The sequence below is a fragment of the Rhinatrema bivittatum genome, chromosome 1 (assembly GCF_901001135.1).
Source record: "Rhinatrema bivittatum chromosome 1, aRhiBiv1.1, whole genome shotgun sequence".
Lineage (NCBI taxonomy): Eukaryota > Metazoa > Chordata > Amphibia > Gymnophiona > Rhinatrematidae > Rhinatrema > Rhinatrema bivittatum.
Genome location: NC_042615.1, coordinates 585,518,894 through 585,536,749, shown reverse-complemented (window position 1 = coordinate 585,536,749; position 17,856 = coordinate 585,518,894). Strand labels below are relative to the sequence as shown.

Sequence of the window (17,856 nt, the reverse complement as noted above, 5' to 3'; positions counted from 1 at the left end):
GGGATCACGGAAAGGTTGCTGCCCCCCCCCCCCCCTTCCGCCATTGTACTTTTCAGTGCAGTAGTGGCAAGAATGATTGCCACAGCAAGGATGCAAGCCACCAGGATCGTGCTATGAGCACTACAATCGTGGCAGAAGAGGGGTATCTGAAGGTACTGGGTGGGTGGAGGGTTAGGGTTGAAAAGGGGAGGATGGGGAGGGGGCATGATCTTCAACCTTTAGCTTTCATAGACCAGTTCCATAATGTGGACATTATGCTCTCTTGAATTCATTTTCTTCCTCAGTTAAATGCTACATCCATGCTGCTGTAATTTGTAGTCCAGCCTCAGGCTTCTCCTCCTGCCTCTCCTCCTCCTCCTATTGCTCCCTCACCTCTGCCTCCTGCACAGATATAGGAGGCACATGCTTTGGAGCGTTCCTGCCTCCCTTTCTTATCCTTGCTTTATCTTCTTCACTTTCTTCACCTCTGCTGTGCTTTTCTGTATTTCTCCAACCATTGTTTAATGGGAATGGCCTGGGCTATGCGGTGTCTCTCCTATAACCTTCTGGTCTGATTGCACCACCACTATGTTGTGCCTCACTGCCTCTATCTACAACATAGTTGGCCTTATTCTTGTAGCCTCGGCTCTCCTCCTGTCACTCCATCCCTCTCCTTCCTCTTCCCTCCCAACCCTGCCTGACCTACCAAGAATTTAACTCTCATGCTTCATCCACACACAGGGGCTGATGCAATACAGTGCACTCAGCCGAGCACACCGTATAACCGGCAGTCAGACACAGGTTGAATAGGTGCTAATGAATCCCCTAATGCAATAAGGGGATCAGCACCTATTCAACGTGCAGCCAATGTGGAGTGAGTCTAATAGCGCTAATCACATGCAAATGCATGTGACTGAGGCTATGAGCATTCACTCCAGTTGCAAAAAAAAAAAAAGTGCCTCTAGGACACACATCTAGCACTCAGCAATTAACGCCTGCCTAGAGCAGGCGTTAATTGCTGAGAGCTCCTTAAATCAGTACAGAAAAGCAGAAAAACTGCTTTTCTGTACTGCCTCCTACTTACTATCATTGCGATAGTAAGTAGGAGGAAAAGTGAAAACTAAATAAAGTTAAAAAAATAGAGAAAAAAAAAAAACACTGGCAGTCAGGGTGTAGGAAACAGATGCTCGAATGACAAGCGTCTGTTCCCTGAAGCCCCTGGCTGTGCGGCGTTTAGGAAAACCAGAGCCGATAAACTGGGTGTCTGTTTTCCTAATCGGCAGACCGCCGACGCCGAATGGGTTCGCGTTAGCAAGGAGGCGCTAGGGGCGCGCAAGCAACCCTAGCACCTCCTTCCTAACGAGACTCCCTAATTTAAATATTGCATGGCGCCCCCCTTGGGGGCACCTGGGGCGCGTTAAGAAAGTGGGTGCTGACTGTTCAGCGCCCGCTCTCTACGCAAATTTATTGCATCAGCCCCCCATTGCTTTGCTGTCTTCTATTCTCCATCATTCTCTCCCAAGCCACATCCTCTCACTGCACTCTTAAAATCCAAACTTGCACAGAAGATTGGCAGGCTCACTAATTCACCTTCTTACCTACAGACTTGGAACAATGGATAAATAATAAATAAATAATAGAAAGTTACACCAAAAGAACAGCACAGACCACTCAATCGTCTTGTGCTCTTTCAAACTCCTCTGCTGGGGGTGCAGTTGTTTGCCACTTCTCCTATTAGCACTGAAAACCAGCACTCTGCGTTGGGCTTCCTTTTTATACCATTTTGAAGCAATGAGGAAGAGCTATGAGGACGAGGACTGAACATTCTGTGTTTATTGCCTGCACATTGGTTTGTATAGCTTAGCTGCCACACACCGAGATGCTATGCTTTTTTTTTTTAGGTTGACATGCATGCTAATACCATGGGAATGCTGTTGAGGCTTATTTCTGTGTGAATATGATCAAATGTACTGCATGTCCTGTCAAGTAGGCTTGAAAAAAGCACATTCAATTTTTAACAATATGTACATTAACACATTTTTTTTGAGCATTGTTTAATGCCTAGGCCCCTATTTTGGAAAATTCCTTTAGTACATTGGGACACAAGTTAAAAAAAAACCCCCAAAAAACAGAAACTTACCTTGTCATTTTATAGATTCCTTTCTTTACTGTACCAAAGTTTCCAGAACCAAGTTCGATATCTTCCAGTATCAGCTGCTCTCTTCTTAAGTAAACCGTTTTTGGTCTTATTTCTTCTGGGTCTGCATATGGACTTTCATAAACAGCAGTGTCCATGGGCATGGCATCCTTGCTAGGACCTTGTAGTCAAAGCACAAAGTAGTTATTGTGCAAAATCACAGACTAATTATTAGGGATATGTTTTTGTTTTTAATGACATAGACAATGTCAAAGACTGCCTATTTCATTTCATTTTGTTTATAAACTGCAACAATAGAAAAAAAATCATGAAATTTGGTATTTTTTAAGATTTTCGTTTAGTGCGCACTACTTTGATTAGTGCAAACTAATTGGACTAAGTGCTCACTATGGTCAATTGGGCATGCATGCAGCCATTCATGAGTGTGTACATACGTGAGGAAGAATACGCTAAAATTTTTAATTTTGGGTGCACTTATATGCATGGGGTGAATTTTAAAAGCCTGCTGCTTGCCAAAGCTGGAATCTGCACAGAGAAGTCAGGCCAGTGCAAAATGCACAGATTTTAAAAAGCACATGCGAATTCGCACAAAATATTTTTATAAAAAAGGGGCGATGCCTGGGCATGGTCTGGACAGGGCATGGGCATGCCAGGATTTCTCAATGAATCCAGTATGTAAATACTTATGCACACAAGCATGTGCCGGGGTCCCCTACTTCGTAACTTTACTTCTGCTATGGATGGCGTGTAAATCAGAAAATAAAAAGAAATAAAGAGGTGAGCGGGGTTTTAAGGTCGAGGCTAGCAGGGTAAAAGGGAGGCTTATTAACAGAGTGGTTTAGGAAGTCTGATCCCTTAACTGGGCAAACTGGGAATGAACTGATTTAATTGATAATTGAGTTGGCAGGCATGTCTACTGAAATCCCCCCACTAACATGGTAGAGGCGGCATATGCGTACACGTGTGCACGTCTGTATGAAATTATGCACACTTGTACACACTTACAGCCTATTTTATACATTCATGCATATACACGTATATGTTATAAAATGGCTGCAATCTTTGGGGAGAGCCGACATACGCGCGTACATGTGTACCTGCATGCAGGTATCAGAGTTACCATCATATATTTTGAAACGTTCCAACTGCGCATAAGTATGCTCCTAATCTTAAGAGTTTACTCGAAAACAGCTCATGCATGGGTGTCTTCAATAGGACCAAGTCAGCTTTTACATGCGTATGGCAGCAAATTTTAAATCATGCTCGAGCGAGGCACATTCCCAGTTTTCCAATTAGTCCACCAGTTGTCCAGTTAATAGTGAGGTCTTTCAGACCCCTCTGGATGTTCATCTTGCATGCTGCCCAGTTCACCCAGACCCCTCACCCTGTCCTATAAGCCCTAAAACTTGCGATCCTCATCAGGAGAAGCAGTGAAGTTACGTGGATATCTAGTGTATGCGTGCTGCGGGTTTTGTTTTTAAAATTTGGCGTTCCATGCATAAGTCTTGGCCCTGCCTTGAAATGCTCATGCCTCACCCCTTTTCTGTTCCCTTATTTCTCACTTGCACATGGGAACATAGGTGTGCATTTTACGGCTCTTTAACATTGCACATATGTGGGGCGTGCACGCGCAGCGCTTTTAAAATTGACCTGTATTTTGAAGTTAGTGCACACTATTATAACTCAAATGAAACCCACTAAATGAAACATTTTAAAAAGCAAAAAAAAAGGGGGGGGGAATTAAATGAAAAATATGAAATGACATTTTTATTAATGCACTTTCCCTACTGATTACACAATCTCTTTGCTTATTCTCTTGATGAATATAATTCTTAAAGTGTAGTTAATATGTTGTCAGATTTTTCACTTCCATTTGCATCGTCAAACAAGAAGGAACCATGGGATTCCACCCTAGAATGTAGCCATGAAATTGAATTTTGTTGGATAGAGTAGATGGGCCATCTATATCCCTTGTCATCTACTGTACTGACATCTGCTCATTGGGCCTTACTCGACATCCCCTCCCCTTGTCTTGCACACCTTTCAGAAACTTGGGAAAAGACCCTCTTGTTTGCAGGGCTTATATTCTGGAACCTTCTCCCTGAACAGTTATGGCTCACTGCATATGCAGACTTTCATGAAGCAATTGAAATGAAAGCCATCTTCTTCGGACAAGGAACTGATGTGTTTATTTAACAAAAGTTTTCATTGAATCATTTGATAGTTATTGCCAGTAGACAGAGAGTTGTGACTATTTTGATGTGTTTATCTAATGCTATTCTGTATAGAATCATGTGATATCCAGTGCCATTAAACAAGGAATTATGACTGTTTGATGCATTTTCAAGGATTATGTCAGCTGGTTTAGAGGTAAGTCATCTGTCAGTTTATTCGTTCAATGTGGTAGAATACATTTTTGCCTTATTGGATTTGAAACATGATTGGAAATTCATGGCACGCTCATTTGACAGAAAGTTAAACAAAGACTACATTATATTGTATCTTCAGGAAATTGCATCATTCTCAAGGAAAGGAGGCCTCACGCTTTGCTAGTTGCATTTTAAATCCTTGCATCTTCATGTATGTGATTCAAGTTTTAGAAATACTTGATTAAAAACTGGCCCGGCACCACTGGGTGTGCAAATCATGCAATTGCACGGGGCCTTACTTGACATCCCCTCCTGCGTGGCACCAGTGGACCCAATCCTAAGGCGGCAGAAGCAGAAGAAGACCTGCACAGCCGCTGGTGGACCCTATCCCACCAGCAGCAAAAGAAGCAGGAGACCTTCATGTCACATCCCAGCATGCAAGAGGAAGCCCGTCCTGCAGCTTCTCATGTGCTAGCCCCACAGTATTCAACACTTGCAGTGCTAGCACTTCCTCTAATGCTCCTTGTGCGATGCATGGGATGAATAGGAAGTCCAAGCACTGCGAGTGTTAAATACCACGGTACTGGCATGCAGGAGGAGCCCCAGAATGCTGCTTTCTCCAGTGAAAGCGAGACATCTCCAATCAGCAGCAGCAGCGGAGGAGGAATAAGAGGCACCGTGGACCCTGCCTTCCTGAGGAAAAAGCTTAAGATGAGTATTCTTGGAGGTTTGCTTGGTCCCATTTGTGAGATTTTTCTTTTCTGAATCATTCAGAACAATGTCAATGGCAAAACTCAAAACTAAAGATGGGAAAGTAGAAAACCACTTTTTATTTTATGATGGAGAATCAGTTGCAGGAAAGGTTGCAAGTTAAGATCAAATGATGCATTTATGTGTGTGTGTATGGGAGCCTGCCTGGGCTGGGTGGGTGCGTGTGAATGGAAGCTTGACTGGGATAGGTGAGATGGGTGGCTGGGATGGTTGGGTTGGGGTGTGTGTGTGTGTGTGTGTGTCTGTGTGTGTGTATGCATGCATGGGAGTCTTCCTGGGATGGGTGAGGTGTGTGTGAGACTGGGAACCTACCTGGGATGGGGGGATGTGTGTGAATGAAAGCCTGCCTAAGATGGATGAGTGGATGTAAATGGAAGCCTGCCAGAATTTTGGGTGAATGTAAATGGGAGACTGCCTGGGATGTGTGTGTGTGTGCATGCATGCATGGGAGCCTTCCTGGGATGGGAGGGGTGAATGTATGAGAATGGAAAACTGCCTGAGATGGGTGAGAGTTTGTGAATGGGAGCTTGCTTGGGGTTATGGGTATGAATGGGAGCTTGCCTGGGTTGCGTGTGTGTATATGAGAGAGAAAGGGGATGTAGGTAGATCCCAACCTGCCAGCAGGCAAAATGAAGAGGAGGGTCCTGGGCTGCTGGCAGATCCCAACCAAAGAAGAGCTGGAGACACTTGAGTGTGTGTGGGAGAAAGATCATGTGTGTGTGTGTGCATATACAGTTTTGTCCAGATTTTAAAACCCTCCTGCACGTAAAAAACGGGGATTACGCTTGCAGCTGGGCCTTGTGCACGCTGCATGCATTTTAGAAAGGGCCCGGCCGTGCACATAACCCCAGAGAGCCAGGCATCTGTTAAGGGGAAGTCCCGGGGCGGAGCAGGATGGACTGGGGGGCGGAGCAGGGAAGACTGGGGCAGCGCCTTTCCTCACTGCCGGCGCGTGCAAGTTACTTCAGGTGGAGCCCTGAAGTAACTTGCGAAATAAAAGGTAAAAAAAAAAAGGGGTTTTAGAGGGTGGGGAGGAGAGGGGAAAGGGAAGGGAGGTTAGGGTAAGGGGTAGGAAAGTTCCCTCCCAGTCCGCTCCTAAATTGGAGCAGACTGGGAGGGAACTGTGGGAGCCTCGATCTCGTCACTGCACAAATCTGCTTAATTCTACCCCCCCCCTTGCGTGTGCTGGACGTGCGCGCGTAATTTTTAAAAATCTACCCCTATATAAGAAAGTTTGTGCATCCCACTCCCAGTAATCCACAACGTTCTCAGGATGACTAGAAATCAAAAATTCCCAGGTATGAAGAGCATGAATGCTTTAAATCCTTCTTAGTTTTATTTTTCAGGTGTTATTTGAAATGTCTACTGTTTAGAAATATTTTACTGGTGCGTGGGACATATACGTACATTTTTTAAAAATTATTCAATCTTTCATTTGTCCTCTGTTTTAGAAATATTATTAGTGTGATTATGTATTATTATATTTCTTGATTTTGTTTGATGTTTGAGGAATGGTGATGGTCCTGTTTTTTTTTTATTGTTGCACAGCACAGAGAGTCTGCTTCCTGTGGTTTTCAGTTCAGGTTTTGTCATATTTGTATTTCTACTTTACAGTTGCTCTATTCTGTATTTTGTGAGGTCTGTCTATGTTCTGCATGTGTTAATAAGGTGAGGTATTCTAACAGGAAGTGTATTAGTGTTTTAGGCTTTGCAGAGGGTCAAGCCCACACACAACACACAGCAGGCCTAATACCTGGATTGGCCACTGTTGGAAACAGGATGCTGGGCTTGATGGACCCTTGGTCTGACCCAGTATGGCAGGTTCTTATGATCTCACCATATGGGTTCCAAGTGTTTTCTTTTGCAGGGATTTCTGGTTGGCATCACAGCAGTGCATGTAAATATAATGTAAGTGATTTTTCTGTCTTGGAATCCTATAAAATGTAAAATGTTATAAATGCATAACTCTTAACTGTGTGTGTGTGTGGAGTGGGCCAAGGATGGTTGGGGGAAGGGGTGTGTTGTGCAAAGGCTATAAGGTTTGCCTAGGGCATCTAATCCTCTTGCACTGGCCATGGATTTTGGGGCAAGGGTGAAGACCCATGGATTGGGTATGGCTGAAAGGAGCTGGTCTTTTTTTTTTTTTTTTTTGTGGACCTGGGAGAGAGGCTGAATGAACTGGGAGGGGGGTCAGCACACTAATTGTTTGCACAGGGCAGCCAAAAAGCTAGCACCGGCCCGGATTAAAAAATAAGGGGTAGATTTTATAAATCTACGCGCGCGTATCTTATAAAATCCGGGGTCGGCGCGCGCAAGGCGGTGCACATTTGTGCAACTTGCGCGCTCCGAGCCCTGTGCGCGCTGCGCGCATATCTTATAAAATCCAGCGTACTTTTGTTCGCATGCTCGTAGATTTATAAAATCTTCCCCTTATTTTTTAATCCGGGCCGGTGCTAGCTTTTTGGCTGCCCTGTGCAAACAATTAGTGTGCTGACCCCCCTCCCAGTTCATTCAGCATCTCTCCCAGGTCCACAAAAAAAAAAAAAAAAAAGACCAGCTCCTTTCAGCCATACCCAATCCATGGGTCTTCACCCTTGCCCCATAATCAGGGCCTCGGAGGGAACTTTCCTTCTAGCCCCCCCGTACCTTCCCTTCCCCTCCCTAACCCACCCCCCCGGCCCTATCTAAACCTTCCCCCTACCTCTGCGCCCCATCACCCAACCCGGGGCTGGTCGGAGGCCTCGACCTTGCCCCCGGGCCGGCGCCATGCCCCCAACACGCCCCCTGGAACGCCCTGAAATTCACGCCGCCCACCTGACACGCCCCCGACACGCCCCCCTTGCGCGTCCCGGGGTTTGCGCGTGCCACCGAGCCTATGCAAAATAGGCTCGGAGCATGCATGGGGGGGGGGTTTAAAAGGGTTACGCGCCTACCTTATGCGCATAACCCTTTTAAAATCCGGCCCTAAATATTACTGCCTAATCAGCTCTCATGTATATGTGAAAAGTAGATATATATGACCACACATATATCATCTAGTTTTCGAACTTTTATTCCATATCCTTTTCAAAATCTCTCTGCTGGTCCATAGTGCATTCTACGGACTTTCTCCTAATCTTTTTCTCTTGTGTGTGCACGTCTTACAATATGGATAGGGCTCTTTTATCACAAGATTGTGATAATTAGCAGCATGGAGGCCACAAGTTCCAGGGTGGTGTCTAATAAGTTTCTGCTCAAGTTCCAGAAGACTGTGGTCCTTTGGGTGGATTGCTCACCTCCTCCAAGCAATCTTACACGGTTAAAAATTGGTAACCTTTCATTTTCCCCAGTGAGAGACTTTCAATTGGGAGTCAGATAAACACTGCAGCAGCCTTTGCCTTTTATAAACTTCTCAGTGAGGCGGCTGCATTACATCTTGAGCAAGGCAGATTTTTGCACAGTTGTGTAGTCACTGGTTTGAATTTTTCTTGACAATTGCAGTGCTTACTTGGGGCTTCTGAAATCATTGCTCTGCGTACTACAGTTGATGCAAATAAATATATCAGCTAGGCCAGTTTGTGGTATTAGGCTTCGGGACAGGATTACACCCATTCTCAAACATCTCCATGTGTTACAAATTCAATTTAAAGTACTCACTATGATTCTTAAAGCCATTCATGGCAATGGCCCTTGTTATTTAAGGAAGGTCTTGATGCCTTTTGTGACCTCTTGTCCTTTATGCTTGGCTGGGAAGGCCCTGTTAGTTCTATCATTTGAGAGGGCTTTTTCAGTAATTGTTCCTGTCTTGTGGAGCTCCCTCTCATGTGAGCTTCAGAAGGAAGTTGACTACTTATCTTAGATTAAAGGTGAAGGGCTTACTATTCTCCCAGAATGTGAGAGAAATGAATGCCACCCTTGTTCTAGCTATAGGTCTGAAATATGTTTAGGCTCTGCTTTATGTTCGCTTGTCACTGTATTGGTTTACTATTATAAACTGAATGTATTGATTGTGATCTACTCTCAAACTTGTATGGATTATGATGAATACAAATGTTTAAAATAAATAAATAAAGGAATAATTTAATTACAGCGAAACTTGCATTAAAAATACATTTCCTTCTCAAGAGACTTGGTGTCCTATTTTTTTTTTTTTTATTGATGTAAGCACAGAAAAAGAAAACTACTGAAAACTGAGCCCTTTGTGTTTGACCAACAGCAAATTTCACAATATTACAGCCAACAATGCACATCTTACCAGTTGTTTTTGTATTCCAATGTAGTAAAGTATCCACTGAATTTTCATTCTCTTGTTATCTTTGATACTGGTTTATTAATCTACAGAAACTTTACAAAGCAAAGCAACACCTGCTGAGGAAGTAGTCGTTTACCTGCATAAACGGCTTTTGAAAACTGCCCTCACTCTCAGGCCGATACAGTACAGTGCGCTCCGATGGAGCGCACTGTTAGCCTGCTATTGGACGCTCATTTTCACTTACCCCTTATTCAGTAAGGGGAGGAAAACGCGCATCCAACCCGCGGCACCTAATAGTGCCCTCAACTTGCAAATGCATGTTGATGGCCCTATTAGGTATGCGCGTGGGATACAGAAAGTAAAATGTGCAGCCAAGCCGCACATTTTACTTTCAGAAATTAGCGGGAAAGTGCACAGAAAAGAAGTAAAAACTGCTTTTCTGTGCACCCTCCGAATTAATATCATAGCGATATTAAGTCGGCGGTCCCGAAAAGTAAAAAAAGTAAAAAAAATAAATAAATTTGAATTCGGCCCATGCTGTCGGGCTGAAAACCGGACGCTCAATTTTGCCGGCGTCCGGTTTCCGAACCCGTGGCTGTCAGCGGGCTCGAGAACCGACGCTGGCAAAATTAAGCGTCGGCTGTCAAACCCGCTGACAGCCGCTGCTCCTGTCAAAAAGGAGGAGCTAGGGACGCGCTAGTGTCCCTAGCGCCTCCTTTTACCCAGATCTACCACTGGACCTAATTTAAATACTGAATCGTGCACACCGGCGAGTGGCCGGTGCACGCGCCGGGAGAGTGGGCGTTCGCCCGCTCTCCCGCAGACTTTACTGTATCGGCCCGTCTGTCAGCAGTAAAGCAATTACAAATACCATATCGTCCTGAAAGCATTTTAGTAGGGCAATAAACTAAATGGAAGAGTTAAAAAAAAAAAAACCAACTATTATAAATTCTGCAGTATTGTCTGAGTGCTAACACATTTATCATCACCACCAAAATAAATAGGATCAGTGAAATAAGATATATTTTGCCTACCTTGCTCTACCCCACAGCGCATGTATTCATTTTTCAGACTGCTAGACCGAGCAACAGTGTCCTGCTATGATTGAAGCAACACAGATCGATTATTTCATTTTACAGCATGGAATCTTTCTATCCTCTGATAGATATTTTGATTAAGTTCATATCAGTGTAGTACTGATGCAAGAAAGGTTTAGGTTCACAATGAACTGGAGAGTAAAGCCAAGATTATTTTTTTAGTTATTCTTTAGCAAAGCTACAAACAAAAGCAATAGAAGCATAACAAGTACAGCAAATATTTGAAAGCTCTTTTACTTTAATGGCTTATGCACAAATTTTTCATGTGTAGCATTAAAATTTTATATATATATAGTATTTTCATTTTCAGAGATGCTCTAGGCAAACATTTGTCTTCCTTTCTGGTTGTTTATGGTTCTCTGGAGAACATTGGTGCGCACTGAAATCATCTTCTTTGAAAAGAATATATTTTCCTTCAGATGCGGCAAATAGAAACAAAAAGTGGAAAAGCTTGGGTCTGAATTTAGTAAATATCAATGGTAGATGGATGACCATGAAATGTAAGTCGTTTTATCTCCTCCCCCCTCCCCCCTTTACCAGCCTCTCACTCTGTCTGTGGATAAATAAAGGGTGCAGAAGTGATTTGGCGTTCTCTAAACTGGTGCAGGCCTTAGGCCATCCGATGTTATTTTGGATATAGTACTAATGGGGCAGGAGAGACTGGGGGTTGTTCCTGCTCTTTTCCACAAACAAATGGGATAAGAAGCTGAAGGTGGAGGCTCTGGGGGACAGAGTGGATGAGGAGAGGTCCTGATGAGTTTTTTCTTGTTCATTTCAAGGCAGGGGTGGGGCTTGAAGATTTAGAAAATGAAACAAAATGAACTCAATAGAAAATGCATTTTTCTTTCATTTAATCTGAAAACAAAAAGACATGCAATAGAACATTTTATGGAAATTTCCCATTTCATTTCCAACAAAAGCACATCTCTACTCTGCATGCCTAATTCAATGTATATCAAGTTTATGAAAGGAAAGAACTCTTGAAAAATTTTGAAAAATGCCTGCTAATATTCCCTGAATTTGTCTCCTCTTAGTGTTACTGCAATTTTAAAATGCACCATTTTTCTTGAAATATATATTTTCAAAAGTATCCTGGTGCCAAATTTTTCATGCCAAAATCATGCCCTCAGGTCCATTATCAAGTTCCAAGATGGCAGAAGGCTAGCAGATGAAACATCTAAAATCCACCCTGCAAACTAAAAGCACATACACAATGTAGAGCGTAATTTTCAAGTCAACAAATTGGTCTGTCTGCCCTCCTTAGAACATACATGGGGTTCATAATGTGTACTTTTAGACACATTAACAAGGGCATTCTTCTGGGCATGTTTAAGTTAGGAGAGTAAAACAGCTTGTGGATCTGGCATTTTCAAATGCATGCATGGTATTTTAACCTCCATTGTCTTCTACAAAATAGCAGGTGCAAAGTGCAAGAATGCTTTTAGCCTGTATATTTTCTGTTTGCAGCTTCCCCAATCCCAGCTACCTTGAGGAGCAGAAGCCAGGTTCAGTAATCAAACCCAACTTTCCCACATGTACCACTGAGCTACAGGGCTGACCCATAATTTCCTGTCTTTTAAGAGGTTGGGTTTTTTTCAAACTGTGTTGTATTTTTTTTATTGAATTGCTTTTCTTTTGTGAATATTGTTTATTGTATCTCCTTTCCAAGATATGTACCTATATAGTGTTACAGTTCAATCATCATCAAACTCCAGGGATCTTCCTCTTATTTACAGATAACTCCTAAACTTGTTTCCCAATCAACATTTAATCACCTGCAATTTGGAACAAAATAAAAAATGATATGCATCTAAATAAATCTCCTACCTTATTTTTCCACAGCAACTCTCACATGACACCCATAATCCCCAACATCCTCACATAATTCCCTTAAGAAACAGGGAACAGTCATGTATTCAAATTTTTTCCTAAAACTGAAGTAATTTAAGTAAGTCATAATCTCTGTCGGAAAACAATTCCATAGCAATGGAGCCATGAAATAAAGGTAATACATTTGTAACTAGCTTTCGAGAGTCATGGCCCCTTCAACAATTTGGTGCATGTTGATCTATTTCTAAATGTCTTAGTGAAATGGGTGGTCATTGTGCTGAAGAACATGAACACCACCTGTAACAGGATGTCCATGCCCAGATTCACTGCCCCAATGTGCCATTTCCTTCTCCCCTTCCAGTGGTCCCTGGTATGACAATGGCACAGACCACATAGACATAAATGGCACATCTTGAGAACCTATGTTCTGCAGCTGGGGGGAAAATCAGGAGACATCTGGTCTAGTTGGTCAGCCGAGGGTAGGTGGAGTGCACCAGGTACCAGGCAAGGTATCTTTATGGAGCTGTTCCTCTTTGTGGCGTCTTTGCATGATTGAGGCAAACAATTGGGTGATAGGAGGGTGATATTCTGGTGTGATAACTCTGCTGTGATAGAAGTCATTAACCACTAGGGATGTGAATCGTTTTAGGACGATTAAAATTATCGTCCGATAATTTTAATATCGTCTTAAACCGTTATGGAACACAATACAATACAGATTCTAACGATTTATCGTTATAAATCGTTAGAATCGTGAGCCGGCACACTAAAACCCCCTAAAACCCACCCCCGACCCTTTAAATTAAATCCCCCACCCTCCCGAACCCCCCCCCAATAACTTAAATAACCTGCGGGTCCAGCAGCGGTCCGGAACGGCAGCGGTCCGGAACGGGCTCCTGCTCCTGAATCTTGTCGTCTTCAGCCGGCGCCATTTTCCAAAATGGCGCCGAAAAATGGCGGCGGCCATAGACGAAAAAGATTGGACGGCAGGAGGTCCTTCCGGACCCCCGCTGGACTTTTGGCAAGTCTCGTGGGGGTCAGGAGGCCCCCCACAAGCTGGCCAAAAGTTCCTGGAGGTCCAGCGGGGGTCAGGGAGCGATTTCCCGCCGCGAATCGTTTTCGTACGGAAAATGGCGCCGGCAGGAGATCGACTGCAGGAGGTCGTTCAGCGAGGGTTCCGGCGCCTCGCTGAACGACCTCCTGCAGTCGATCTCCTGCCGGCGCCATTTTCCGTACGGAAAATGGCGCCGGCCATACGCGTATGGCTGGCGCCATTTTCCGTACGAAAACGATTTGCGGCGGGAAATCGCTCCCTGACCCCCGCTGGACCTCCAGGAACTTTTGGCCAGCTTGTGGGGGGCCTCCTGACCCCCACGAGACTTGCCAAAAGTCCAGCGGGGGTCCGGAAGGACCTCCTGCCGTCCAATCTTTTTCGTCTATGGCCGCCGCCATTTTTCGGCGCCATTTTGGAAAATGGCGCCGGCTGAAGACGACAAGATTCAGGAGCAGGAGCCCGTTCCGGACCGCTGCCGTTCCGGACCGCCGCTGGACCCGCAGGTTATTTAAGTTATTTGGGGGGGGTTCGGGAGGGTGGGGGATTTAATTTAAAGGGTCGGGGGTGGGTTTAGGGGGTTTTAATGTGCCGATTTTTCGATTTTTAACGACCCGCAGGTTAAGTTATTTGGGGGGGGTTCGGGAGGGTGGGGGATTTAATTTAAAGGGTCGGGGGTGGGTTTTAGGGGGTTTTAATGTGCCGGTTTTTTCGATTTTTCGATTTTTCACGATTTTTAACGATTTTTCACGATATTTTACCCCCCCAAACGGCAACAATACGATTCCCTCCCCCTCCCAGCCGAAATCGATCGTTAAGACGATCGAGGACACGATTCACATCCCTATTAACCACCAGTCCACTAAATGCCCATTGGTCTCTGAGCTCATGTGGGAGTTTATTTTATGCTACCTGTAATAAGAGTGCTGATTCTCTCTCTAGTAAGTCATCCTTGTTTAGCTGGCTGGCTCCAAGGGGGGAATGCAGTGCAATAACCATTCCAGGAACATATAGTATATGGTACTTCAGAACCCAGAATGGGAACTGCTCTGTTGATCCATTGTGCCTGCTATCTGGAGAGCATACATCAGAGAATATAGCAGAATGTCAATATTCTTCCACAACCACTGCTGGTGGAGTGGTTTGTTCTCCAAATCTCTGGTGATCAGTTACATTCTAGAAGTTAAGCAGTAGGACATCTTTAGGAGAATGGTGCACACTCAGTTAGCAGGACTAGCATTCTTTATCAAAGCAAAAGTTTGGCCCAATTTGGTACACATATTCAAAGTAATAAAGATCATGATGGGGATGCAAGAAGCAGGGTCCTTGATGGACTCCCATTGACAGGTTACGCATGAGGAGCTGCTTTGCCTTTAGCATGTTGTCTTTGCATTCCTACCTTAGAGTTCAAGGAAGGCAGTACTCTTTAGAACAGCCTTTTCCTCTACTTTCATTGGCTTCCTGAGGATTAGTAAGTTGGCAGTGGTGGCAAGCAGGGTATCAGTGCACTTGGGCCTAATAACCCCGCAGTTACTTTGTCAGGTAGCAAACTAGTCTTGAGTATCATAAAGTCTAACATGGACCAAATGACTGAGGTGCAGAAGATCAACTTAATGGTGGTCTTTGGTCTAGCTACATGCCCTATTCAATCAGTGAAGTGATCAGACCTATAGTGGACAATACTTCTACATCCACCAAGACCTCTCTCCTTTGAATAAGTTCCAATTTGTGGCAATCTGCATAGAAGAAGAAAGAAACATGATGCAGAGAAAGACTGAGTGGCCTATCTAGACTGCCTATCCACCCAATTAATTTAGCTTTACACATCCCATCACTCTTTCAGAGATCCCCTGTGTTTATCTCATGCTTTCTCAAATTCAGATGCTGTTTCTGTCTCCATCACCTCCACTGGGAGGCTGTTCCATGCATCTACTACCCTCTCAGTAAAGAAATATTACCTTTCACCCTCATCCCATGACCCTTTGTCCTATAGCCTCCTTTCCTTTGAAAGAGGCTTGCCTCATGTGTAAGAAACCTTGGAGGTATTTAAATGCTCTATCATATCTCCCCATATGCTTTAAAATAAATACCACTGACCATTTTAGTAGCCACTCTCTGGACAGACTCCAACCAGTTTAACATAGTAACATAGTAATGATGGCAGAAAAAGACCAAAATGGTCCATCTAGTCTGCCCAGTAAGTTCCCAAGGTAGTAACTGCCGCTCAGTGCAGGTTACCCCCATGTTTCTCTTAAGGGTAGTAACTGCTGCTCCGTGACCCCTAATTCTACTAAATTGTTTCAACTGGAAAAGGTTTGTTGACGACCATGGATCATTAAAACCTTTCAAGTATCTGAAGGTCTGTACCATATCACCCCTGCTCCTCCTCTCTTCCAGGGTATACATATTCAGGTTCTTCAACCTCTCCTCATAAGTCATTCAATGGAGACCACCCACCATTTTGGTCGGCCTATTCTGGACCACCTCCATCATGTCTCTGTCTCCTTTGAGATATGTCTCCGGAACTGAACACAGTATTCCAGGAGAGGCCTCACCAAGGACACAAGGGGATTATCACGCCCCTTTTCTTACTAGATATTCCTCTCTATGCAGCCCAGCATTCTTCTGACTTTGACTATCGCTGTGTCACACTGCTTCGTCGACTTCAGGTCATTAGACACTATCATCTCAAGGTCTCTCTCCTGCTCTGTGCACATCAGCCCTTTACCCCCCAACGCATATAGTTCTTTCGGATTACCACACCCCAGAAGCATGATTCTTCATTTCTTGGCATTGAATCCCAGCTGCCATATCTTCAACCTCTCTATCTCATTCTCTGTACTCCTTCGGCATGTCCACTCTGTTGCAGATCTTAGTATCATCCACAAATAGACAAATTTTACCTTCTATCCCTTCCGCAATGTCGCTCACGAAGATGTTGAACAGAACTGGTCCCAACACCGATCCCTGTGGCACTCCACTTAACACCATTCTCTCTTCAGAGAAGGTTCCATTTACCATCACCCGTTGTCTTCTATCTGTCAACCAGTTTGTAATCCACGCCAACACCTTGGAGCTGACTCCCAAGCTTCTCATTTTGTTGATGAGTCTTCTTTGTGGGACCGTATCAAAAGCTTTACTATAATCCAAGTACATTACATCGAGCGCTCTTCCCTGATCCAGTTCTCTTGTCACCCCATCAAAGAAATCCATTAGATTTGTCTGACAGGACTTCCCCTTGTGAATCCATGCTAACTGGCCTGTAGTTTCCAGCCTCTTCTCTGCTCCCACTCTTGTGAAGCGGGACCACCACCGCTCTTCTCCAGTCACTGGGCACTATACCCTTTTCCAAAGATCTATTGAACAGGTCACACAATAGACCCACCAGCACATCTGTATTCTGGGGTGAACCATATCAGGCTTCATGGCTTTGTCCATGTTCAGTTTTCTTAGCTCTTCCCATACATTGTCTTCCGTACATGGAGTTTTGTCTACTCCACCCCCTTCTACAGTCTTGATAACAAGTGACGGTCCTTCTCCAGGGTCTTCTTTAGTAAACACTGAACTGAAGTATTTGTTTAATATTTCTGCTAATTCATCATCTCTCTCCTTATCCCCTTTCAATTTCACTATACCACTATGTACCTTTCTCCTTTCTCTGATATATCTGAAAATGTTTTGTCACCTCACTTTATCTCCTTGGTAATCCTTTCCACTGCCTGACTTTTTGCTTTCTTGATTACTTTTTTCATCTCCCTCAGTTTCGCCAGATAATCCTCCCTGTGTTCTACTTTTTGGGATTCTTTATATTTCTTAAAAGCTGTTTTTTTTGCTTTTCTTACATCAGCCACCTCCTTTGTGAACCAGATTGGATTCTTATTTCTCTTACTTTTGTTTACTTTTCTAACATACAGATTTGTTGCTTTTGTAATTGCTCCTTTTAGTTTCTCCCACTGTTTGACCTCTCCCATTTTCTCCCAGTCTTCAAGTTCTGCCTCCAGATATGTCCCCATTTCGACAAAGTCTGTTTTTTGAAGTTCAAAACTTGGGTCTTTGTGACATTTCTCTGGATTCTATTTTCAATATCAAACAATGATGTTTGATGATCATTGGTGCTGAGGTGGGCACCCACTGGGACATTAGAGACATTATCCCCATTAGTGAGCACTAGGTCAACTAAAACTCCCTCCCTCGTGGGTTCCATTACCATTTGTTTGAACAGAGCCCCTTGCAGGGCATCCACTATCTCTACTTCTGATAGATTCAGCAGAAAGGATTCTCCAGTCCATGTCCGGCAGATTAAAATCACCAACAATCAACACTTCCCTTCAGATCTCTGTCTAGTTCTTCCATTTGAGTCGGAGGCCTGT

General features: G+C 44.0%; 1 protein-coding gene across 4 annotated transcripts in view; it reads right to left on the bottom strand.

Annotated features, from left to right (window-relative positions):
• SYK (spleen associated tyrosine kinase) overlaps positions 1-17,856 on the bottom strand; it is a 195,530-nt gene that overhangs the window by 25,324 nt on the left and 152,350 nt on the right. For 3 of the 4 annotated variants that reach the window (XM_029618695.1, XM_029618714.1, XM_029618704.1), the window contains exons 7-8: positions 10,543-10,606; positions 2,120-2,297 (exon numbers count right to left, since the gene is read on the bottom strand). In XM_029618695.1, the coding sequence (XP_029474555.1) occupies positions 2,120-2,297; positions 10,543-10,606 (242 nt within the window). The remainder of the gene's footprint in view (positions 1-2,119; positions 2,298-10,542; positions 10,607-17,856) is intronic. The other variant, XM_029618722.1, reaches the window with a different exon arrangement.